The 26,891-nt window shown below is 34.4% G+C and overlaps 1 protein-coding gene across 1 annotated transcript in view; it reads left to right on the top strand.

The window, feature by feature from the left end:
- The window catches only part of LOC149943975 (ATP-binding cassette sub-family C member 1-like), a 69,261-nt gene that overhangs the window by 4,371 nt on the left and 37,999 nt on the right, over positions 1-26,891 (top strand). Inside the window, exons 2-5 of the mRNA XM_090174910.1 lie at positions 19,837-20,013; positions 21,039-21,152; positions 21,423-21,560; positions 22,272-22,406. Coding sequence (XP_090031036.1) covers positions 19,837-20,013; positions 21,039-21,152; positions 21,423-21,560; positions 22,272-22,406 — 564 coding nt within the window. The remainder of the gene's footprint in view (positions 1-19,836; positions 20,014-21,038; positions 21,153-21,422; positions 21,561-22,271; positions 22,407-26,891) is intronic.

Raw genomic sequence — 26,891 nt, 5'->3', positions numbered from 1 at the left:
CATATTAACATGCGCCAAGGCTTATAGAGCCTACACGAATTTTCTTCGTAGTTTGGATTGGATTTGAGATACGGGGCTCAAACTTTGAATATAGGTAAAGGTGGTTACGTTTGGTACTATGCTTAACCATATTAATATGTGCCAATTCTTATACCTTATAGTGCCTACACGAATTTTCTTCGTAGTTTGCATTAGATTTGAGATACGGGGCTCAAACTTTGAATATAGGTAAAGGTGGTTACGTTTGGTACTATGCTTAACCATATTAACATGCGCCAAGGCTTATAGAGCCTACACGAATTTTCTTCGTAGTTTGGATTGGATTTGAGATACGGGGCTCAAACTTCGAATATAGGTAAAGGTGGTTACGTTTGGTACTATGCTTAACCATATTAACATGCGTCAAGGCTTATAGAGCCTACAAGAAATTTCTTCGTAGTTTGGATTTGAGATACGGGGCTCAAACTTTGAATATAGGTAAAGGTGGTTACGTTTGGTACTATGCTTAACCATATTAACATGTGCCAATTCTTATACCTTATAGTGCCTACACGAATTTTCTTCGTAGTTTGCATTAGATTTGAGATACGGGGCTCAAACTTTGAATATAGGTAAAGGTGGTTACGTTTGGTACTATGCTTAACCATATTAACATGCGCCAAGGCTTATAGAGCCTACACGAATTTTCTTCGTAGTTTGGATTGGATTTGAGATACGGGGCTCAAACTTTGAATATAGGTAAAGGTGGTTACGTTTGGTACTATGCTTAACCATATTAACATGCGTCAAGGCTTACAGAGCCTACAAGAAATTTCTTCGTAGTTTGGATTTGAGATACGGGGCTCAAACTTTGAATATAGGTAAAGGTGGTTACGTTTGGTACTATGCTTAACCATATTAACATGTGCCAATTCTTATACCTTATAGTGCCTACACGAATTTTCTTCGTAGTTTGCATTAGATTTGAGATACGGGGCTCAAACTTTGAATATAGGTAAAGGTGGTTACGTTTGGTACTATGCTTAACCATATTAACATGTGCCAATTCTTATACCTTATAGTGCCTACACGAATTTTCTTCGTAGTTTGCATTAGATTTGAGATACGGGGCTCAAACTTTGAATATAGGTAAAGGTGGTTACGTTTGGTACTATGCTTAACCATATTAACATGCGCCAAGGCTTATAGAGCCTACACGAATTTTCTTCGTAGTTTGGATTGGATTTGAGATACGGGGCTCAAACTTTGAATATAGGTAAAGGTGGTTACGTTTGGTACTATGCTTAACCATATTAACATGTGCCAATTCTTATACCTTATAGTGCCTACACGAATTTTCTTCGTAGTTTGCATTAGATTTGAGATACGGGGCTCAAACTTTGAATATAGGTAAAGGTGGTTACGTTTGGTACTATGCTTAACCATATTAACATGCGCCAAGGCTTATAGAGCCTACACGAATTTTCTTCGTAGTTAGGATTGGATTTGAGATACGGGGCTCAAACTTTGAATATAGGTAAAGGTGGTTACGTTTGGTACTATGCTTAACCATATTAACATGCGTCAAGGCTTATAGAGCCTACAAGAAATTTCTTCGTAGTTTGGATTTGAGATACGGGGCTCAAACTTTGAATATAGGTAAAGGTGGTTACGTTTGGTACTATGCTTAACCATATTAACATGTGCCAATTCTTATACCTTATAGTGCCTACACGAATTTTCTTCGTAGTTTGCATTAGATTTGAGATACGGGGCTCAAACTTTGAATATAGGTAAAGGTGGTTACGTTTGGTACTATGCTTAACCATATTAACATGCGCCAAGGCTTATAGAGCCTACACGAATTTTCTTCGTAGTTTGGATTGGATTTGAGATACGGGGCTCAAACTTTGAATATAGGTAAAGGTGGTTACGTTTGGTACTATGCTTAACCATATTAACATGCGTCAAGGCTTATAGAGCCTACACGAAATTTCTTCGTAGTTTGGATTTGAGATACGGGGCTCAAACTTTGAATATAGGTAAAGGTGGTTACGTTTGGTACTATGCTTAACCATATTAACATGCGCCAAGGCTTATAGAGCCTACACGAATTTTCTTCGTAGTTTGGATTGGATTTGAGATACCGGGCTCAAACTTTGAATATAGGTAAAGGTGGTTACGTTTGGTACTATGCTTAACCATATTAACATGCGCCAAGGCTTATAGAGCATACACGAATTTTCTTCGTAGTTTGGATTGGATTTGAGATACGGGGCTCAAACTTTGAATATAGGTAAAGGTGGTTACGTTTGGTACTATGCTTAACCATATTAACATGCGTCAAGGCTTATAGAGCCTACAAGAAATTTCTTCGTAGTTTGGATTTGAGATACGGGGCTCAAACTTTGAATATAGGTAAAGGTGGTTACGTTTGGTACTATGCTTAACCATATTAACATGTGCCAATTCTTATACCTTATAGTGCCTACACGAATTTTCTTCGTAGTTTGCATTAGATTTGAGATACGGAGCTCAAACTTTGAATATAGGTAAAGGTGGTTACGTTTGGTACTATGCTTAACCATATTAACATGCGCCAAGGCTTATAGAGCCTACACGAATTTTCTTCGTAGTTTGGATTGGATTTGAGATACGGGGCTCAAACTTTGAATATAGGTAAAGGTGGTTACGTTTGGTACTATGCTTAACCATATTAACATGTGCCAATTCTTATACCTTATAGTGCCTACACGAATTTTCTTCGTAGTTTGCATTAGATTTGAGATACGGGGCTCAAACTTTGAATATAGGTAAAGGTGGTTACGTTTGGTACTATGCTTAACCATATTAACATGCGCCAAGGCTTATAGAGCCTACACGAATTTTCTTCGTAGTTTGGATTGGATTTGAGATACGGGGCTCAAACTTTGAATATAGGTAAAGGTGGTTACGTTTGGTACTATGCTTAACCATATTAACATGCGTCAAGGCTTATAGAGCCTACAAGAAATTTCTTCGTAGTTTGGATTTGAGATACGGGGCTCAAACTTTGAATATAGGTAAAGGTGGTTACGTTTGGTACTATGCTTAACCATATTAACATGTGCCAATTCTTATACCTTATAGTGCCTACACGAATTTTCTTCGTAGTTTGCATTAGATTTGAGATACGGGGCTCAAACTTTGAATATAGGTAAAGGTGGTTACGTTTGGTACTATGCTTAACCATATTAACATGCGCCAAGGCTTATAGAGCCTACACGAATTTTCTTCGTAGTTTGGATTGGATTTGAGATACGGGGCTCAAACTTTGAATATAGGTAAAGGTGGTTACGTTTGGTACTATGCTTAACCATATTAACATGCGTCAAGGCTTATAGAGCCTACACGAATTTTTTTCGTAGTTTCGATTGGATTTGAGTTACGGGGTTCAAACTTAGAATACAGATAAAAAAGCTTACGTCTGACGATATGCTTAACCATTTTGACACGCGCCAATTCTTAGGGAAAAATTTAAGTTTTATTACATCGATGTGGAACTAATATTACGGCCTTGGCCAAATTGTTTATGGTTACAATTTCTCAAACCTTGTTGTCACTCATGGTCGGTAAAAAAGTACAAAAGTAAAAAATAAAACATTTTCTGAAAGCATAAAAATAATTGTATTATTTTTTTATTAAATTAACATGGTTAAACTAAGTTTTAATATTTATAAATTCATAAAGTAATATAACGTACAAATTAAAAAGCTGCGATTTTTAGAGAAGAATTAGTTTGTAACATTTTTTCAATTAAAATAATTGTCGATTAACAAATGGCTTGCAGGGAAACAAACATTTAACGGATTCCATAGTAGATGGCGCTAGGGTAACCTTTTTGGCGCGAAGTGAACGGGTGGAGTGCATTTGGCCGACTGCTCATATGTCCGAATGGCCATTTGAAAATGAAGGATATTAAAGTAGAAGGAAAGTAAGGTCGACCCGTCAGTCCCGGGTTCGGGTTTGGGTTCGGGATCGAAATCCGGGATTTAAGGGGTGAAATGGGGGTAAAGTCGTCGAAAAGTCAATGTATTTATGATATTTCTCGCGACGATTTGTTTTTTCGTATATCAACATATTGTGTCCAGACCAACTTGTTCATTTATCTACGCTTATCTCGAAAGATACTTGAACGTATATCTTATCAAGTTTTATCGTACGGAATAAGTTGAAATGATGTAAAAATTGATAACCTAGGCGACGCGTGCGCAGATTACCCCGGGGGACGCGGTTAATTTGAATTTAAGAGTGTTTTGACGTCATGGAATATTCGTTGTTAAAGTAGAATGGAAATATTTTTAAACTTCATTTTAATATCATTGTAGTACGCTTGACACTTGAACCAATCTCACGAGTATTTCTTAAAACGAATATCTCGATCGCGTTTTATCGTACGAAATAAGTGGAAATTATGTAAGTTGTATGATACTTGATAACCTAGGCAGGAAGATAGCGCGCGCGTGCGCGTATAACCTGGGAGGCACGGATTGCCCGGGCGCGCGGTTAATTTGAATTTAAAACATGGATTCCCTCTCCGAAATAATTCATGTACCCAAAATTGGACTGCAAGTTTTTTTCTTTTAGGGGAATCTCTATGGGAGTTTAACATTACAATAAAGCTAATAGGTCCAGTTTGGGGTACTTTTGGTCCGAAATGGGGTACATAGGGCCGAAAATGGTGACTTTGGTCGTTTTAAGGGTACTTTTGGTCTATTTTGGTCCATTTTTGGGTACATCAGAAAAGCAGTTGGAAAAACGAAGAGCCTTATTTTTTTTTTCCACCGATCTCCAAACTCCAAAAATTTATTGCTTTAATTTATTTATCGCTTCCGTAGGTATAAAATAAGATAAAAACCACTTACCTATATTTTAATTACGGTAAATTAAAAATACTTAATTAGTGTACTAAGTTACGTTTAAAAGAACCTTTTGTAACAATTCCAATATGTAAATATAGGTATAAGGATTGAAAAAATACTTAAAGTGGTTTTACTGATAAACTCTAAAGGAATTTAACTTTAAAGGGTATCTTAGATTATTGTTTTTAATTTTATTCAAGTAGAAAATGTATTAAGAGTCCTTCAAAGTACTATAAAAGGATTTTATTTACGAACTTAATTCATATTTTCTTCAAACTTTCAATTCGCTTTTATTACTATTTAAATACGGTAAAATATAATTATTATACACAAATATAGTCAGAAAGATACTATAAAACACTAAAATTAAAATTAAATTAAATTTGTGTGGATAATATTTGTAAATATCATTTTGAAACTAATAACTTTCACGCTTTATTTAAGTCAAGCCAATAAAAACAATTACCTATATTTTAAATACGGTAAAAAATAAATACATTTCCGATATGTAAATAGGTAGAATAACACTATGAAAAGTTCCTTTTTCTTCTTTTAATACGACAACACACAACTCTGATACGCAAATATATAAAGAAAATATAAAAAAAATTTACTCTACGTTCGATACGTTAAAATACATTTCCGATACACAAATATAGATAAAGAAATACTATAAAATGTAAAAAGGTAGAAAAATACTACACATTAACCATTATGAATTTAAGCTTACAACATCCTTCACGTATAGAGCATAACATATATGTTCAGAGTTAACTTGTTTCCTCGTTATCTTTATCGCATGTGTTTTAAATAGCGTATGGAATAAGTTAAGAATGTACTGAAATGGTGCATGTTTAAACCTCGTAGAATAAAGAGTAAAACATATGTTCAGCGTCGGCTTGATTACTGAAGCGAATAACACAGAGACGTTTCCGGTGTAGTCACGTAGGAAGAAAAATACTACAACACTCTCTATACTCTACATTCAACACGTTAAAATATACTTCCGAAATGTCAATATAGGTAGTAAAATACTACAAAATCTCTATACTTTACCTTCAATACGTTAAATTACATTCAAATATGTAAATATAGGAGGAAAAATACTACAAAAGCCTCTTTTCTTGGCGTTCAATATGTTAAAATAGATTTCTGAAATGCAAATGTAGGTAGTAAATACTACAAAATCTCTATACTCTACCTTCAATACGTTAAATTACATTCCAATATGTAAATATAGGTAGTATATACTACAAAAGCCTCTTTTCTTGGCGTTCAATATGTTAAAATAGATTTCTGAAATCCAAATATAGGTAGTAAATACTACAAAAGCCTCTTTTCTTGGCGTTCAATGTGTTAAAATAGATTTCTGAAATGCAAATATAGGTAGTAATTACTACAAAAGCCTCTTACTCTACGTTCAATACGTTAAATTAATGATATGCCTCCGATCGAATCGTTCCATTTTTTTCCTATTTAAATATACGCATTTAAATTAGAATTGCTTCTAGTGTTCGGCAGTCGATTAATTTTTATCCACAAACTTTCCGATTTATTTAAAAAACGTTGGTAAAAAGAATATCATTTTAACTTATTTAATTGTGTTTTTTACCCAACCAAGCATTTATTTGAATAAAAGTGGTATTTATTTAAATAACCAATAGTTAAATAATCGAAAGTGAACAAGCCTATTTTTTAAATAAAACAAACAGACTTTAGAGTTGATAAGATTTGTAAATATCATTTGAAACTAATAATTTTCACGCTTTATTTAAGTCAAGCAATTACATTTTTAAAAATGAAAGAAGTTAAACAATATAAAATTTGTAAATATTGTAAATATTTTTAGGTAATAAAGAAATTAAGAAATGTTTTAATTAAAATATCTTTCATTTTCTACTACATTTTTAAAAATGAAAGAAGTTTAACAATATAATTATTCTAATATAATTTCAAAATCAGGTATTATTTAAAGTACAAATGCATAATTTAGTTTAGCAATTCTTATTTAAATACTTTTATTTAATTAATTTGTGTATCTGAAATGTATTTATTGAAAAATAAGTGGGTTTTACTATTTATCACGGTTTTTTATATATATATATATTGGAATCGTTACAAAAGGTTCTTTTAAACGTAACTTAGTACATTAATTTATTTTGGAAGTTCAAAACGTATTAAGAGCCCTTCAGAGTACTATAAAAGGATTTCATTTACAAACTAAATTAATATTTTCTTCAAACTTTCAATTCGTTATAATTTGAATTTAAATGAAAACATCATGGATTATAGGTGCGTAATCTACTATTAGACCGAACGGATTAAAAAATACTTAAAGTAAGTGGTTTTACTGATAAACTAAAGGAATTTAACTTTAAAGGGTATCTTAGATTATTGTTTTTAATATTATTCAAGTTCAAAACGTATAAAGAGTCCTTCAAAGTAATTTAAAAGAATTTTATTTACGAACTAAATCCATATTTTAGAAGTTAGTTTGTATGAAATACTTACTAATACCTGAAAAATGGACTTTAGAGTTGATAAGATTTGTAAATATCATTTGAAACTAATAATTTTCACGCTTTATTTAAGTCAAGCAATTACATTTTTAAAAATGAAAGAAGTTAAACAATATAAAAATTTGTAAATATTGTAAATATTTTTAGGTAATAAAGAAATTAAGAAATGTGTTAATTAAAATATCTTTCATTTTCTACTACATTTTTAAAAATGAAAGAAGTTTAACAATATAATTATTCTAATATAATTTCAAAATCAGGTATTATTTAAAGTACAAATGCATAATTTAGTGAAGGAATTCTTATTTAAATACTTTTATTTAATTAATTTGTGTATCTGAAATGTATTAATTGAAAAATAAGTGGGTTTTACTATTTATCACGGTTTTTTATATATTTATATATATGGGAATTGTTACAAAAGGTTCTTTTAAACGTAACTTAGTACATTAATTTATTTTGGAAGTTCAAAACGTATTAAGAGCCCTTCAGAGTACTATAAAAAATTTAATTTACAAACTAAATTAATATTTTCTTCAAAATTTCAATTCGTTACTAATTTGAATTTAAATGAAAACATCATGGATTATAGGTGCGTAATCTACTATTAGACCGAACTAATTAAAAAAATACTTAAAGTAAGTGGTTTTACTGATAAACTCTAAAGGAATTTTGGAATTTTCTAGAATAGCAAAGTAAAACTAAAACGTAAACCAAGTTTAAAACGAAACTAATAACTGGGAGAAAGGTTGAAGTAAGTATTTTTTTTGATTTTTCGTTTTTTAATTTTTGAGTTCCCTATATTATTATAAACTAAATTAAATATAATTTTTGAAAATTTGTGATAAAAGATCTGCTCCTTCGTGTTTTACATATATTTAAAAACTCGAGATTTTAATGAATTGTTTTCAAAGCATGAAAAATATAGCAGATCCTTTGATTTTAATTGTAGTTAGTAGTTACTTAAAAAAGTCGCTAGCTGACTTGGAGCTGGTGTAGTTAAATTTTAAAAATGTGTATTTTAAATTTTGTTTGTAAAAGTTTTTTTTTTGAAAAAGTTTAGTATTATAGTTTAAATTTATTAAATAAAATAAAATATAAATTATACATTTGGTTTAGTATTTTACTATTGGAAGTAAAATTAATAGTAATTTCAATTACTTTTTTAGTTTTTTTTTGACAAATATGCAAACTATTTAGTTATTTCAAAAACAAATACGTCGAATTATTTGGTATTCGAAATACTATTGGTTAGTTTTAATATATTTAATTTTATTTTTCAGAACAATTTCTCTTTGTCTAGCTTCTTCTAACTTTAATTTAGATGACCTTAAAGCCAAGTATTTAACAAATTTTGTAACCAAGTAGATGGAGCTTTAAACGATTTTTCAGTCATGTAGTCAAGGAAATGTTCAAATATACGTGTATTTGGTCATTTTGATGGTCAAATAGCCCAGTATGGAACTGCGAGATGATAGTCAGACATTGAGACGCGGGTGGCGCCCGTGCCCCAGCGTCCGCGCCAGCCCCGTCGGTGCCCCATTTCTCATTTCAGACGTCGACGGAGGCTCGGGGCACCATCAGGGCGAGGGCGCGGACGCTGGGGCACGGGCGCCACCCGCGTCTCAATGTCTGACTATCATCTCGCAGTTCCATACTGGGCTATTTGACCATCAAAATGACCAAATACACGTATATTTGAACATTTCCTTGACTACATGACTGAAAAATCGTTTAAAGCTCCATCTACTTGGTTACAAAATTTGTTAAATACTTGGCTTTAAGGTCATCTAAATTAAAGTTAGAAGAAGCTAGACAAAGAGAAATTGTTCTGAAAAATAAAATTAAATATATAAAAACTAACCAATAGTATTTCGAATACCAAATAATTCGACGTATTTGTTTTTGAAATAACTAAATAGTTTGCATATTTGTCAAAAAAAAAACTAAAAAAGTAATTGAAATTACTATTAATTTTACTTCCAATAGTAAAATACTAAACCAAATGTATAATTTATATTTTATTTTATTTAATAAATTTAAACTATAATACTAAACTTTTTCAAAAAAAAAACTTTTACAAACAAAATTTAAAATACACATTTTTAAAATTTAACTACACCAGCTCCAAGTCAGCTAGCGACTTTTTTAAGTAACTACTAACTACAATTAAAATCAAAGGATCTGCTATATTTTTCATGCTTTGAAAACAATTCATTAAAATCTCGAGTTTTTAAATATATGTAAAACACGAAGGAGCAGATCTTTTATCACAAATTTTCAAAAATTATATTTAATTTAGTTTATAATAATATAGGGAACTCAAAAATTAAAAAACGAAAAATCAAAAAAAATACTTACTTCAACCTTTCTCCCAGTTATTAGTTTCGTTTTAAACTTGGTTTACGTTTTAGTTTTACTTTGCTATTCTAGAAAATTCCAAAATTCCTTTAGAGTTTATCAGTAAAACCACTTACTTTAAGTATTTTTTTAATTAGTTCGGTCTAATAGTAGATTACGCACCTATAATCCATGATGTTTTCATTTAAATTCAAATTAGTAACGAATTGAAATTTTGAAGAAAATATTAATTTAGTTTGTAAATTAAATTTTTTATAGTACTCTGAAGGGCTCTTAATACGTTTTGAACTTCCAAAATAAATTAATGTACTAAGTTACGTTTAAAAGAACCTTTTGTAACAATTCCCATATATATAAATATATAAAAAACCGTGATAAATAGTAAAACCCACTTATTTTTCAATTAATACATTTCAGATACACAAATTAATTAAATAAAAGTATTTAAATAAGAATTGCTTCACTAAATTATGCATTGGTACTTTAAATAATACCTGATTTTGAAATTATATTAGAATAATTATATTGTTAAACTTCTTTCATTTTTAAAAATGTAGTAGAAAATGAAAGATATTTTAATTAAAACATTTCTTAATTTCTTTATTACCTAAAAATATTTACAATATTTACAAATTTTTATATTGTTTAACTTCTTTCATTTTTAAAAATGTAATTGCTTGACTTAAATAAAGCGTGAAAATTATTAGTTTCAAATGATATTTACAAATCTTATCAACGCTAAAGTCTGTTTGTTTTATTTAAAAAATAGGCTTGTTCACTTTCGATTATTTAAACATTTAACAATTTTTATTTAACTATTGGTTATTTAAATAAATACCACTTTTATTCAAATAAATGCTTGGTTGGGTAAAAAACACAATTAAATAAGTTAAAATGATATTCTTTTTACCAACGTTTTTTAAATAAATCGGAAAGTTTGTGGATAAAAATTAATCGACTGCCGAACACTAGAAGCAATTCTAATTTAAATGCGTATATTTAAATAGGAAAAAAATGGAACGATTCGATCGGAGGCATATCATTAATTTAACGTATTGAACGTAGAGTAAGAGGCTTTTGTAGTAATTACTACCTATATTTGCATTTCAGAAATCTATTTTAACACATTGAACGCCAAGAAAAGAGGCTTTTGTAGTATTTACTACCTATATTTGGATTTCAGAAATCTATTTTAACATATTGAACGCCAAGAAAAGAGGCTTTTGTAGTATATACTACCTATATTTACATATTGGAATGTAATTTAACGTATTGAAGGTAGAGTATAGAGATTTTGTAGTATTTACTACCTACATTTGCATTTCAGAAATCTATTTTAACATATTGAACGCCAAGAAAAGAGGCTTTTGTAGTATTTTTCCTCCTATATTTACATATTTGAATGTAATTTAACGTATTGAAGGTAAAGTATAGAGATTTTGTAGTATTTTACTACCTATATTGACATTTCGGAAGTATATTTTAACGTGTTGAATGTAGAGTATAGAGAGTGTTGTAGTATTTTTCTTCCTACGTGACTACACCGGAAACGTCTCTGTGTTATTCGCTTCAGTAATCAAGCCGACGCTGAACATATGTTTTACTCTTTATTCTACGAGGTTTAAACATGCACCATTTCAGTACATTCTTAACTTATTCCATACGCTATTTAAAACACATGCGATAAAGATAACGAGGAAACAAGTTAACTCTGAACATATATGTTATGCTCTATACGTGAAGGATGTTGTAAGCTTAAATTCATAATGGTTAATGTGTAGTATTTTTCTACCTTTTTACATTTTATAGTATTTCTTTATCTATATTTGTGTATCGGAAATGTATTTTAACGTATCGAACGTAGAGTAAATTTTTTTTATATTTTCTTTATATATTTGCGTATCAGAGTTGTGTGTTGTCGTATTAAAAGAAGAAAAAGGAACTTTTCATAGTGTTATTCTACCTATTTACATATCGGAAATGTATTTATTTTTTACCGTATTTAAAATATAGGTAATTGTTTTTATTAGCTTGACTTAAATAAAGCGTGAAAGTTATTAGTTTCAAAATGATATTTACAAATATTATCCACACAAATTTAATTTAATTTTAATTTTAGTGTTTTATAGTATCTTTCTGACTATATTTGTGTATAATAATTATATTTTACCGTATTTAAATAGTAATAAAAGCGAATTGAAAGTTTGAAGAAAATATGAATTAAGTTCGTAAATAAAATCCTTTTATAGTACTTTGAAGGACTCTTAATACGTTTTCTACTTGAATAAAATTAAAAACAATAATCTAAGATACCCTTTAAAGTTAAATTCCTTTAGAGTTTATCAGTAAAACCACTTTAAGTATTTTTTCAATCCTTATACCTATATTTACATATTGGAATTGTTACAAAAGGTTCTTTTAAACGTAACTTAGTACACTAATTAAGTATTTTTAATTTACCGTAATTAAAATATAGGTAAGTGGTTTTTATCTTATTTTATACCTACGGAAGCGATAAATAAATTAAAGCAATAAATTTTTGGAGTTTGGAGATGGGTGGAAAAAAAAATAAGGCTCTTCGTTTTTCCAACTGCTTTTCTGATGTACCCAAAAATGGACCAAAATAGACCAAAAGTACCCTTAAAACGACCAAAGTCACCATTTTCGGCCCTATGTACCACATTTCGGACCAAAAGTACCCCAAACTGGACCTATTAGCTTTATTGTAATGTTAAACTCCCATAGAGATTCCCCTAAAAGAAAAAAACTTGCGGTCCAATTTTGGGTACATGAATTATTTCGGAGAGGGAATCCATGTTTTAAATTCAAATTAACCGCGCGCCCGGGCAATCCGTGCCTCCCAGGTTATACGCGCACGCGCGCGCTATCTTCCTGCCTAGGTTATCAAGTATCATACAACTTACATAATTTCCACTTATTTCGTACGATAAAACGCGATCGAGATATTCGTTTTAAGAAATACTCGTGAGATTGGTTCAAGTGTCAAGCGTACTACAATGATATTAAAATGAAGTTTAAAAATATTTCCATTCTACTTTAACAACGAATATTCCATGACGTCAAAACACTCTTAAATTCAAATTAACCGCGTCCCCCGGGGTAATCTGCGCACGCGTCGCCTAGGTTATCAATTTTTACATCATTTCAACTTATTCCGTACGATAAAACTTGATAAGATATACGTTCAAGTATCTTTCGAGATAAGCGTAGATAAATGAACAAGTTGGTCTGGACACAATATGTTGATATACGAAAAAACAAATCGTCGCGAGAAATATCATAAATACATTGACTTTTCGACGACTTTACCCCCATTTCACCCCTTAAATCCCGGATTTCGATCCCGAACCCAAACCCGAACCCGGGAATGACGGGTCGACCTTACTTTCCTTCTACTTATTAATGTTCCACCAACGGAGTTATTATGTACCGACCTACCACAAAAATGGAGGCGACCAAGAGGAGATAGGGCCATTATCTGTCATTTACATCAACTCCCAAGCAACGAAGGAAGGTGGAAGTATGAAACCTATCTTGTGCAGAATGTACAAATCCACATATGATCATCGGGATCAAGCCACGCTCTCTCAAGCTACAACTAGCCTTATTGAAAATCTCAACGCGAACGGAGATGATGGTTGGGCAGCGCTTCTTCCAGATCCAAAATCGGCAGAATGGGTCGAAACCAAAATTGGTGGTGGACCAAAAGGCTCACCATTAAGTTTTCAAGTTTCCCTTCATGAATTTGGATTTGAAACAATTCATAATGAACTGGATTATATATATAATAGTGGCGTCTTTTCTTTAAAGCCATAACTGTCTCAGATGGCACTTTATGATATTGTCACGGACAGACTACGCTGGCCAAATACATAAGATACGTGCCACAGACCGGACGTACCAGCTCTCCCTCCCGCGGGCGCTCGGTCTATGGGGTCGGGCTGCCCATTTTACCCCCACGGCCCGTGATATAAAAGAAGGGTCACGTCGGGGAAACGGGCAATCTCTCTGCCCCTCTCTGTAGAGGTAAACCTTTAGTGGGAACTTAAGACTGATAAAGTCCAGCCTACTAAGGGGTTTAGTTGTTCGGCGGAAAGGCTGCAAAGCTACCCCGACAACTTAGTTCTCTCGCGGGATCTTAAGGCTGAAAAGCCCCGCTTGCAAGAGACCCGCTTCTGCGGAAAGAAGAATACGAGTTCCCCAGCAAATCGCTATCACCAGCCTACGTTCGCGTTGGAAATCCAGTGTAGTGTATATATTTCTGTAAATAATTATTCCTTGTATATAAATAAAAACCAGTTTTCCTTTAACCCACGTCTCGTGAATTTATCGCGTGACAACTGGTGGAAGCGCCGGTTTCGCTCCCTACCTTCCCGCCACTGTCCCCACTCATGAGCGAGCGTTCATCGCTGTCTTCAACTCCTTCCTCTTCTTCTGCCGCTACCGAACTCTACTCGCTGCCAAACACGCAGATTTCGTCTCCGTTGCCTGATTTCCCGGCTCCGCTACTTCGAGCTTCTCCCGACGTCGTCATCCCGCCAGCTAGCGATCCGCAGCGTGTCTCTCTTCGGACTCGCAATTTTCCGGACTTCGCCAGCCGCTTCGTGTTCTTCGCCGACCAGCTTCCACAATGGCCACGGCTGCAGAAATCTCCGCCGCCCTCTCTGCGCTCACTCTTCACAGCACCACTCCGAAGTTTGATCCGGCAAGTCAAGATGTCCACGATTTCGTCACCATCTTCGAAACCAAAACTGCCGGAAAAACAGATATGGAACGCCTCGCCCTTATCCCTTCTGTTTTCCTCGGTACCGCTCTTTCTTGGTATTCAGTTCAGCTTCGCAGCCACGCACTCGCTCCTCGCACCACGTGGAACCAATGGAAGTCCACCTTGGCCAGTGAATTCGGGAGATCTTCTCACGCCATATTCACCGACCTACTCGGTCACCGCCAACTGCCTGGGGTGGACCCAGTCCACTACTATCGACAGACTATTAGTCTTTGCTCTCTCGCCAACCCGAACATGGCCGAGCCCTAGACGGTCAATTTCCTTCTCCATGGTCTCCTTCCCGAATTCAAGGAAAAATGACGTTCATGCACCCGACGTCTACGTCCGATTTTTTGGACAAGGTCCACACGATAAGTTTAATAAAAGCTGTTGAGCCCATGGTATTTCCTATTGTTTGATATATAATTTACCATCCTACGTTAAAGAGTGGGAACCGCCCACCCCCAGGATACGAGTGCGCGCCAAAAAATTCTATCGAATGAGACCAACTTTTTTTTTCAGTCACTCTCCCTTCAAGGGGGCTGGTCGGAGGGGGCGGAAATTAACGGCAGGAGTGAGAGGCGGAAAATCTCTGGACCAACTATACAAACTATAAAACAACGGCGTGGCTCGCTTGATAAAGGCGTCAGTTTTGGAAACTACGCGGCCAGAAATCTGGGTTCGAATCCCGGCGTCGTCAATAATATAAATTATATAAATTATTTTTCGCAGCTCCATCTACCGTGTCGTCGCTTTCCACGACAAACATACAAACAAACTACAACACTTAACGACATTCCGTCTATAGCAATAGTCCCACTTCGATATATATATATCGATGTGGAACTAACAAGTCGGCCCCAGCCGTAATATCAGTTCCACATCGGTGTATTCGGGTGGGCAACTGGGCAAGCCAATTGGTTGGTATAGGCGTCGGTATTGGAGATTACGCGGCCAGCAGCTATCTGGGTTCGAATCCCGGTGTCGCCAATAATATAAATTAACCCCATCTACCGTGTCGTCGCTTTTCCACGCCAAACAAACAAACAAACACTTAACGACAATCCGTTCATAGCAATAGTCCCACTTCGATATATATATATATATAGCGATGTGGAACTAAAAACCACTTCGTCGTCGTCGTCCGAGATTCGTCTTTCTGGCCTCTGTAATTGCAACCTGCGCAGGTCAGGTCAGATCAGATCATGATAGAAAATATTTTTTTGCAGCTTGCAGGTTAGACAGGTGAAAAGAGTAGCAGATACAGGTTGGGTAGATCATATTATCGCAGATTTGCAGGTTTACCTGCCAACCTGCTATATATACGAAAGGCCCGCTTTACCGCAACATAAAAGAGCTAAGAAAACGTGTATGCAATATGTATACTATGCTGTGACGAACTGGTGCCTGTCCTCGCTAAAATAACCGCGGGGAGAATTGAAATGTGTAGCTTCTCGGATTGAGTTTTCCTTTACTCTCTCCACGGCAGCTCCAGGCTCCGGCCTCTAACTCTCTCCATGCGGTGGTGCGCCTCGACTTAATATCAATTTTCGAAAGTCGGTTTGGTTTTAGTTTCTTTAGCATTTACCTCAATAAAATATATATATATACTTATCTAATTATGTCTTTAATAGTATTGCTGCAGGTTACCTGCGCAGGTTGCAGGTTGGGCAGGTGAAATAGCCTGCAGGTGCAGGTTGGGTAGATCATTGGTTTTAGAAAAAATTGCAGGTTGCAGGTGGTACAGGTTAGAAACTTGGCAGGTGCAGGTTGGACAGGTCGTCGCAAATTGCTGCAGGTCCCACCTTTGTTCTGTGGTCGAGAAAACCTATTAGCTTGGTATCTCGGAGTCTATATACTCAGTCGGGGCAGCAGTAGGTAACATTGTCAAAGCTGGGACGGATAATGTGGCAAGCTTTTCGACACTCCCGGCCTTTCCGCCGCTTTGCGAGGCGTGGTGGTCTCTCGGCCTAATTCTGGCATGCGGAAAAGGGGGAGGGGTGCCTTACTGGGGGGTTTGGAAGAGAGAGAAAGGCGAGTTTTTGAGTAATTTTTGCGGGGGAAAGGGGTACCACGGTAATTCTGGCACGGGGAAAAGGGGGAGGGTGCCTTACTGGGGGGTTTGGAAGAGAGAGAGAAAGGAGAGTTGTTGAGTAATTTTTGTGGGGAAAAGGGTACCACGGTAATTCTGGCATGGGAAAAGGGGGAGGGGTGTCTTACAGGGGGGTTTGGGATGAGAGAAAAAGGAGAGTTTTTGTTATATTTGCGGGGGGGAAAGGGTACCCCGGTAATTCTGGCATGGTGAAAAGGGGGGAGGAGTGCCTTACTGGGGTGGTTCGACTATGGGGAAAAGGGTACCCCGGAAATTCTCACATAGGAAAAAGGGGGGAGGGGGAGCCTAACGGGGGGGTGGGGACGAGAGAGAAATAAGGGCCGCGTTCAGTAACCGTAATCGGAGAGTAAACAGTTATCAATCGTTGAGTTGCGATTGCTAACGTGGCGTAGTATTCTACTGAACGGCTCCAGGCAAATTGAATGAATTTTACGTTGAGTTGTCTGCTATTTTTTTCTGCATCTTAAAAGCTCAAATAAGTTATTTTGACCGAGGCTTATGCTAATTTAAGTATTTTGAATAAATTTGGTAACTTAATAGCTGAAAAATTAATGAAACAACACTTACCAATTCGTATTCTGTCATAATCGTCCGATGGCGCTGCTATGCTATAAATATTTCCTTCATTATCGGACAAATCAATTTGTTTAAAACTACTAGGCAGATTAGAAGTCGCCATGCTTGCAACGTCACGATTGCGTTTATCAACAAAATAAGCGGCTCTTCCAGCCGATTATTTCGATTGCTATTCGATTGCAAACGTGACGTCAATCCCGGAAGTGAAAAAAGTCGTACAGTAGCGAATGCGCATTCAACGGTTAAACCGTTTACTATTACTGAACGCGGCCAAGAGTTTTTATGTTAATTTGCGTAGGGGAAAGGGTACCCCGGTAATTCTGGCATGGGGAAAAGGAGTAGGGGGCCTTACTGGGGTGGAGTGCCTCGAAACGTACAACTAGCTGATGGCCTGCCCGTAGGGTGGGCTTCTCGACTAGTATATAATAATAACACAATCGATCAGGCAAAAATAAACAATAGAAAATATAATAAAGCAATCAAGCAAAAGTCAATCCAAAGACCCACACCAATGGAAAGTGTAATAGCAAGAAGCGAAACACACCTTACCATTAACAAAGCACAAAAAAGCCACTTGACTAAATATTTAAGAATAAACGACAGCTCGTGTATCAATAAACGTCAAACCAACCCCTAAAATAAATTACGAATTATTGACGTAGATATAATCAAACCGTATAAACATCAGACGACGACGTATACAATTGAAAGGTTCTTCCAAATATGAATCAAATCGCGGAAGAAGTAAATAGGCTTAAAAAATTAATAGATAATAAAAAATATACGACTCAAAGGTTCCTCCAAAAATGATTCATTTCGCGGAAGTATACACGCCTAAAAAAAAGGTAAAAATATACGACAGGAAAAAATACACCTACTGATGAATGAAGAGTTACGAAAACGTCATTGATTAATATATTACAGATTTATTATACACTGTAAAAGGGATCAATGGCTCGTCGGCAGAATATCAAAGTCCTAAAACCGGTTTAATTCCCGACCAATTAAATATTTTTAACTAAAAAATAAACCTTCCTTCTTATCATTGATTAAAAAAGTAAATGAGAGTTGGTGGCTCAGCGGTTAAACGTCCGTGTGCTAACAATACAACCGCGGTTCAATTCCTAGCCTCGATCACATTTTATATTAAAATTAGAATAATTAATTAAGTTTAATTCTATTTTTAAATATTAAAAATGTATTAGTATAAATTCGCCGAATCTGTTTCCAAAATACGTCGTAACTTAAAAAGGATCGGTGGTTCTGTGGTAGAACGACCGCCTGTCAACGTTTTCTTAAAACATTAATTTCTTATCGGCACCAGCCTTGATTTTTTAAAAACATGGATTTCTTATCGGCACCAGCCTCGATTTCCTAAAAACATTGATTTCTTATCGGCACCAGCCTCGATTTCCTAAAAACATTGATTTCTTATCGGCACCAGCCTCGATTTCCTAAAAACATTGATTTATTATCGGCACCAGCCTCGATTTTCTAAAAACATTAATTTCTTATCGGCACCAGCCACGTTTTCTAAAAACATTAATTCCTTATCGGCACCAGCCTCGATTTTCTAAAAACATTGATTTCTTATCTGCACCTGCCTTGATTTTATAAAAAAGTTGATTTCTCATCGGCACCAGCCTCGATTTTCTAAAAATATTGATTTGTTTGTTGATTATCTCAAAATATAAGTGTCCCTTTAACATCTACCTAGATTACCTCAAATTATTAATTTCCTATTAATAATTTCCTATTAATAATTTCCTATTAATAATTTCCTATTAATAATTTCCTATTAATAATTTCCTGTTAATAATTTCCTATTAATAATTTCCTATTAATAATTACCTATTAATAATTTCCTATTAATAATTACCTATTAATAATTTCCTATTAATAATTTCCTATTAATAATTACCTATTAATAATTTCCTATTAATAATTTCCTATTAATAATTTATTATTAATAACTACCTAGATTAACTCAAATTAACAATTTCCTGTTAATAGCTACCTACATGTAGATTATCTCAAAGAATCTTATTGACAACCACCCCCATAAATAAGGAATAATATATTTTCTTCTTAGGCGTCTAAAAATTAATTAATCAGTAAATATTTTGAATTATTCTATAAAGCGCAAAGGTTGTAGCGAGAAAAAAAGAATCACATTCAAAATTTAGATATCAGCCTAAAATTATCTTTAATTTCGAATGTTTGAAAATCAGCAAATTCCGTGTAACAAATAAAATGTCCGAAGCCTCGTTAAAACTGTTAAGTAAGTTTCTTTGTTTTGGTGGGGTAAGCTCACCAAAATATTAAGTTTTGGAATCATCTAGCTAATTAAGTCCATATTTAACATTCTTTGAATTTAACCGTTATATACTTAAATTTAAATCTTCGATTTTAAAAAGAAATAAGGTAATAAAACCTTTTGAGTTGTTTTCAAATAGTTTACAGGAACCTGTTAAAATAAACTATTATAATCTCCATAGTATATCCGTTCAAATATTTTTCAAATATCAAGACGTATATAGTTTAACATGAAGTTCTTCAGTATTTTCTTGAAATAAAATAACTTCAATTTGTGCTTTAAAGGACGCCAACCTGACATGGTACACTTCGAACCCTATCTTCACAGATTGTTTCTCGAACACTGTTTTGGTGTGGATACCGGCAGCCTTCATTTGGATGTTTGCGCCACTTCAAGTAATGCACTTTCGGAGGTCAACATGGAGAGACATTCCATTCAACGGACTTAATGTTTCCAAGATAGTAAGTTTGCCCATTTCATAACATCACGTAAAAATAAATGGTTCGATGCCCATAGTAGTATATTCCATCTTTATGAAACAAAATGTGGAACTATACCTAGATGATAAACGAATTTTTAAAGCAATATAACGACCAAGAAGGATTATCATTTGTATTGATGCTCTTTACACCTTTTCGCCCGGAAGTGTGGCATTTGCTCATTTTAGTGATTTTGGGCGATTTTTGAATTTAAATGTACATAATTTTTTTAATTAAGACCGACTTGTTTGGATATTATATTTTTAGTTGGTGCTGATCATTTCTGAACCACGTTTTCGGTTGCATTAAGAAATTTTATTTTTAAGTGAGATTTTGGGCCAATCTTCGGGACCCCACAACCCGCGTACGCACTATTGTCATATTTGAATTTCGTGCCAATTGATACAGGTGCCATCTAACCCGTTCGCGTTTTGCTACCTTATTCTCAAAACTAGGCAAATCGAAAAAGTATTTTTCTATAAAATTCCTCTTCGGTTTGTTAAATTAATATACAAGATGATTGAAATATTGTTCAAATTTAAATTAAATATTTAAAAAATAGTTAATTCATTGGGGGGATTGTGTGTACTCAAATGTCCGTGACATCCGGTTTATGATTTGGGCCAATCGCTATTTGCAATCACCTAGGAAAATAGGCGTTATTTTATCTACGAATTCAACCAAATTTCGCCTTATAAATGTTGACATAACGTGAAATTAGTTTATGTAATTTCTTCGCCTGAAAACCAAACTAAGTAACCTATGCCAGTTATTTTGAGAAATAGTGATACAAGTATTCTTTAAAAATTGATAAAAGATTTTATGGAAAAATTTCATTAAATTTTTAATGCAAAAACCATGTAATTTAAGTACCGTTTGGTTTTTCAGAGGTGGATCTATCTATCAGACAATACAGAATACTTTACCCTCAACAATTGCCTTAAGCAAACTAGTCAAATAAATACCATTCCCACTAGTTATTCAATATTTTTGGATTCCCTAAACAGGTCGTTTCGATCATTTTGGTGGTTATATCAGCTTGCAACATTTGGCATGTCGTTTCTCTTGGAAGTTGTTCTCGGGATGAACTGTCCGCCTGTATCATCAAAACAGTGAATTTCGCAAGTATTTTTTTAATCTTACAACCATACAACCACAATGACAATTGACCGAAAGCTTTCTAAACACACAATCGTAACTAAAATGGGCAGAAAACTTTACCGTTATACCAATCACATTGGGTGTTTTAATTAAATTACAGAGGTCCCATCACCTTTGATGTTTTGATTTGTTCCTTTTAATGAAATGATTCTCGTAAAATAAGAATTATTTGGGTTACAGAGATTATCTTTCTGGACCCCATGTATCCCTAATCCTATTCTTACGAATAGGTTTTATTACTGATGTTAATAATACTATCTCGGAAATATGGCATTCGATCATCTGGAATTCAATTCACGTTTTGGCTGTTGGCGTCAGTCGCTACATTGCCCAGATTCATCTCTCTCATTAAAGATGAACTAATCCAAGTAAGTCACATTAAATGAAGAAAAGTATTTCATTAATAATTTTCAGAACTAAGAAATAGTATTTTAGTGTACATCTATTCAAATTAAACTAGTTAAAAATTCGAAAATTTACTTTGTCCGTTAGTGATTTAATAAAATAAACTATCCTGGAGTAATTACTACACGCATTTTCCTTGAAAGTTTGTGTTGTTTGGTCGCACGCTGAATAATGTTTTAGTTGGAATCTTATTAAATTTGCAGATACCATTTGTATTAGCTGTGATGATTAAAGATGATTTGGTAGGAGCTCTGCGGCATTAAAGAATATAAGTAGTCATTGCGTTTCATGGTTTGGACAACCTTAACGAGATTTCTTCTTTGTACTCAAACACAGCTCGTGGTCAAAGAAAACTATTTTAAAATTAGCTTGGTCGTTGTTAGAAACTCTTGCTACATGTAAGAGGAGCCTCTGAAATCCACTTGTCCCGCTTCCCAAATCCAAAAGTGCCTGATATTAACCCTAAACCTTTAGTTTGTTACAAATTTCCTGTTATCAATTGATTTGATTTTGTCTATTCTTGACAAAATCTAATCTAACTGAACGTTAGATTGGGAATCAACGGGAAGAAAACCAGCCCCAAGGGAAGAGGGAATATACAGTAGACAGATCTTTAGTATTTTCTATTTTGTGTGTGAATGATTTCATTCTCAAGAAAACCTTTTATATTTCAGGGCTATATAAATGATGTAAAGGTCGTGTTGAGCTTCAGTGAATATATTTTCATTGTTGTCATGTTTGCCTTATCATTTAAATCTGACAATAGGCCGTGGTATCATCTGAAACGCGAAGTACATTATTCGGAGGAGGTAAGTTTGATATAGCTTAAAGGAAAAAAATCTAAATAGATCGTTTATGGTTCAAAGTTTTGCAACCGTTTCCACACCTTCATTATTGTTTTAAGATGAAAAGGTAAAATATTGAACCATTAGACACAAATAAAAAAAAATCTAATGCCCCCACTAAAGATATCGTACAATTTAAAAAACTCAAACCAGTTCCTTGCAATCTTTAAATAAACAATGAAAATACTATAAATTATTTTTTCATTTACAGTGAGTTTTATTGTTAAGTAAATCGCTTCACTTGTACTTTAGTTTGATCAATTGTTTTTAGATATTGCACCTGCTGTAAACTCTTGCCAAAGCAGAGGTACTTTTGTAATAACCTCCAGCTTTACAGTCGTTGCTGAACCGCAATTTATCAGACGATAGTTTCTAGAATCCCACTAGTTTTGCTTATTAATAGTTCAGCAATAGTTCTAGAGATGGCGCTACGGTTGTGGCTGTCGCGCATCTCTCACAATGACAGGGTGGAATCCGAAATTTGGATAATAACCGACGGAAATTATTATGCTAAGTGACTATTATCAGGCACGGTAGCCAGGATTTTTCAGTTGAGGTTGCCCGACAAATTCCTGAGGAGGCACCCTTAAAAATGAATTTATTTCCTAACACCTACATGTAGGAGGCTATGACTACTTTAAAGTGAGCTTATAGATCCACACGGGACACATTGGCGTTTGGCATTGGACAAAGTGCTGTAAATATAAATTAAATTTATATAAAAGGTAAAATGAAGTTGAATTTCCAATCAGATTAGTTTGTTCTTAATTTCTTAGAGCTTTTACCATAAATTTATCCATATTACAATTACTCGATCTCATGCGAGCCGATAGCGAAACTAAAATGGTGCAAAGTGTAAACTGCGGACAAATTGAGATCGATCTATTGTTGTGAACCATAGAACGTCACTACCATTGAGCCCCAACGGGACTGAAAATTAAGGAACTTTATCAAAGTATGCCTGACGCCACCTACATGCGATGAACAGAATTAAGTATAGGAAACTAGCGGGAAAAAACGCGTCTTTGAAATAGGAGTGACTTTTGCTTCTAAGGATTAATGATCGTTTTTTTAAATTTTTTACTATTAAGGGGGAAGAATACAGTAAAAGCCTCTTTTTCGTTCAAGGTGAACGTTTCTGTTTTTACAATTACATAATTTAATTATATTTTTCTTATTAAGCTGAACCTTCCTCTAGTGCTTAAAATAATATTTATAATTCTAATATTAATAGTTAACGAGATATAAGGTCCTAACTAAAGGGTAGTTTGGGCGCTTGCCCAACTTGTTTAGCTCCGGGGGTCCGAATTAAAACGTAATAATTTAATTACTTTTAAATTTAAAATTGTTAAAATTATTTTAAACACTAAACAAGAGGCTGTTCTACACTTAAATATTAATTTTATAAGTGAAAATACAAAATTAAAAGAGTTCAGCTTGAAATAGCGCGAAAGTAGACAATGGCCACCGTAGTTTTCCCCTTAACTACTTTTTATCAACAAAATAAAGTGTTTTTGAGTATTTTTATAACTTTTTTAATAATTATTGGCATAAAAGCAAATGTTGTAAACACAGTGGGAGAAACAAAAAGGTTTTTTTTGGACAAAAGTAGGAACTACATAACAAAACAATAGAAAGTTAGCTTTTAATTTAATTTGTTTAAAATTACCAAAAGATTTCCAGGTAAAAACACAGCTTTGTAACTTTTGTTAAGGATCCAAAGACACATTCGTAACGGGAAAAAATTGTGCAACATTGTAAACAACGTCTTTTCCTATGTCCTTTCATGTGTGTTCGTTTCCTAACTTTAACAACCAACACTCCAAAACCTTGGTTTAATTCAAATATCTCTTACATAGACCTACAACATAACACATGAAAAGCAAATTCAGAAATTTAAGGAGCTAGTTAGTCGAAAGGTTTTTATTATTTTACAGATAAAGTATGCCAAATATTTAAATTTAAAATCTTATCAAACTTTCCCTATTATTTCACTTTAGGATCGATAAATACTTAGAATGAAAATAAAACTATCTAAGCAAACGGTTAAGAATAAAGGCATTCAAAAAGCACTTATAGGTTCTAAGAAAAAGGTTTGGAGACAAGGAAACAAATTAGGAAGTTTTAAAGCAGTTTTGGAAATACTAAAGAGAGCCTCGTGAAAATAGAAGAAATGTATTTGAAGAATATCGGTTTATTTCTTCCCGTAACAATTTTAATTATAGGAGAGCGTTTGATTTTAGCGAATCGGACTGAAACAATCCACTAAACTATCGTTTGATCGAATTGGTGAAATAACTAGTGAAACAGAGTCTATTTAAAACCGAGAAATATAGCTTTATTTTTGAGGACCTTTATTTTTTACAAGGTGAACGCTTTGGCGTCCGAAAAAGCGAATGCTTTAGTTTTCTCCGATTTACAGTGGTTCTTTTTCATTGAATGCCAGAAAATACCGTTTAAACCCCGCTCGTTCGCTTTCCGCTCTCCCCAAGAGATGACACTTAACACGTGTCTTGGGCCTTCTAGAAAAGGAGCATCCGTCAACAATGCGGGGGTCCCCGGTCTAATCTGGCAGTCATTACAAGGGCTTGTCGAACTCGAAAACGTGTACGAATACATCATTAACGACAGAAAAACAAGTTTAAAAATACTAAATACTTTTTAAGAAAACCTTTTATTTTTATCTTTTTAATACTTAGTTTTGAAACTTTTAATTCTTATTTTTAACATTACACAGAGTTTTAACAGTTTCTTAACACTCCCCCCTGGCAATATGATTTTCATATATAAGAAAGAGTATTACCAAAGGACAATTTGTAAACAGTACGACTTTTACCTTACGCGTTTTTTTTATTAGCTAAAGGGGGGAAGAAGTAACTCTTCGTCCTATCAAGAAACGCGATGGTGCCAAGGGTACGGGGTCGTTTGAATCATTGTAAATAAAAGTTATTGGTCTCGAATTTATGAGTCCCTCAGTTTCTTTGAGAACAGTTTCAATTTCGGAATACGACAATGAGGCAATATATTTTTTATGACGTTTTAACGGAACGAATTAATCGTTCCAGTATCTACTGTGCCAAGCACTTCTTTCAATGATAAATAATTCACCGGGAACCAAAAATAATTGCCAAATTTCCGCATTGTTGATACGTTCCCATATTATTTTCAGTTTCTCTATCGCCCAGTTTAGTGTTTAATGTTTTGCATTTTAGGCAACCTTTGACGATTGTTCTAGCAATTTGGCGATCCGCTGGGATCCAATATCGTTCTCTAATTTATTCCCCCGTGAAGCACCTGGCTATGGCTTCTTATCATTAATTGCTTGGTAAAGAGTATATTTTTACTTAATATAATTGGGTGCTTCTCGGCATAGGATAAAGAATTTGATTCGCCTAACCACCCGCCTAAGCAAATTAGCCCATTTTCACTTAACATCTGTTTTGATGTCTGTCAGTCTCGTGATTGACCATCCTTGACCTCTTACCCCCCAGCATCACAGCCATCTCTCTACTCTCAATTTAACCTCGCAAGAAGTTTATTAGCTCATCCGCGTCCCACTGTTCACCTGGATTAACGGGTTTTCTCTGTAAACAGTAAGCCGTTCTGATTTCTATGGGCAAACATTTTAAAAATTCAGGAACGAGAAACGTCGCTCTATCGGCGATCTTAAAACCCAAAACCTTTAAGCTTCTTAAATTGGTTTGACAAGTGCTTAGCAAGTGGCGTAACCCTTTAATATCATTTGAATCGTTAACTGGCTGAATTTGTTTTAACTTATCCATGTGGGTATGAATAGCTATCTGTGTTTTATCGAACGTTTCCTTTAAAATCTCAACGGCTTCATCATATGAAGCTTCATTCTCAACTAAATAATCAACCGCTCTAAGAGCTTCCCCTTCTAAATAAGAAGTCAGATAGATAAATTTTTCGATTTTACTTAACCTTGGATGATTCCCGATGGTAGCGCTGAATCGGCTCCAGAAGTTATTCCATTTTGTATATTTTCCGTTGTATTTCGAGATGAGTAGTGGTGGAAGCCTAACTTCCGGAAACGGAATGTTCTGCGCGTAGTTTGTTTTAATGTTCTGCTGATAATTAGTTGATTGTTCATAGATAAAGAGTTTTGCCTTTTAGCTGCGGACGCTTTTTGCGTTCCCTCGTTGGATGTAGATCCACCGGGAGGTATGAAAATGTTCAAGGTAGATTGAGATCCCTCGCAGCTTGCCCGGACGGGTGCTCCTCTTTCTTGCGGCAACAGTCCTCTGTTTGACGGAAGGAGGGATAGGTAACTTGACGAGAGTTCCGCATTTGGCGGCTCTGGTAACCCATTGTTTATTGGGCCCAGAGCGTTATTTTGCGGTGGCTATGATAACCCATTGTTTATTGGGATCAGAGCGTGGTTTCGGGGTGACTCTGGTAACCCATTGTTTATTGGGACCAGAGGGTTAT

This window comes from Leiobunum rupestre, chromosome 5 (assembly GCF_980474605.1).
Source record: "Leiobunum rupestre chromosome 5, qqLeiRupe1.1.hap1, whole genome shotgun sequence".
Lineage (NCBI taxonomy): Eukaryota > Metazoa > Arthropoda > Arachnida > Opiliones > Sclerosomatidae > Leiobunum > Leiobunum rupestre.
The sequence above is the reverse complement of the archived record's forward strand: the minus strand, read 5'-3'. Positions and strand labels throughout refer to the sequence as shown.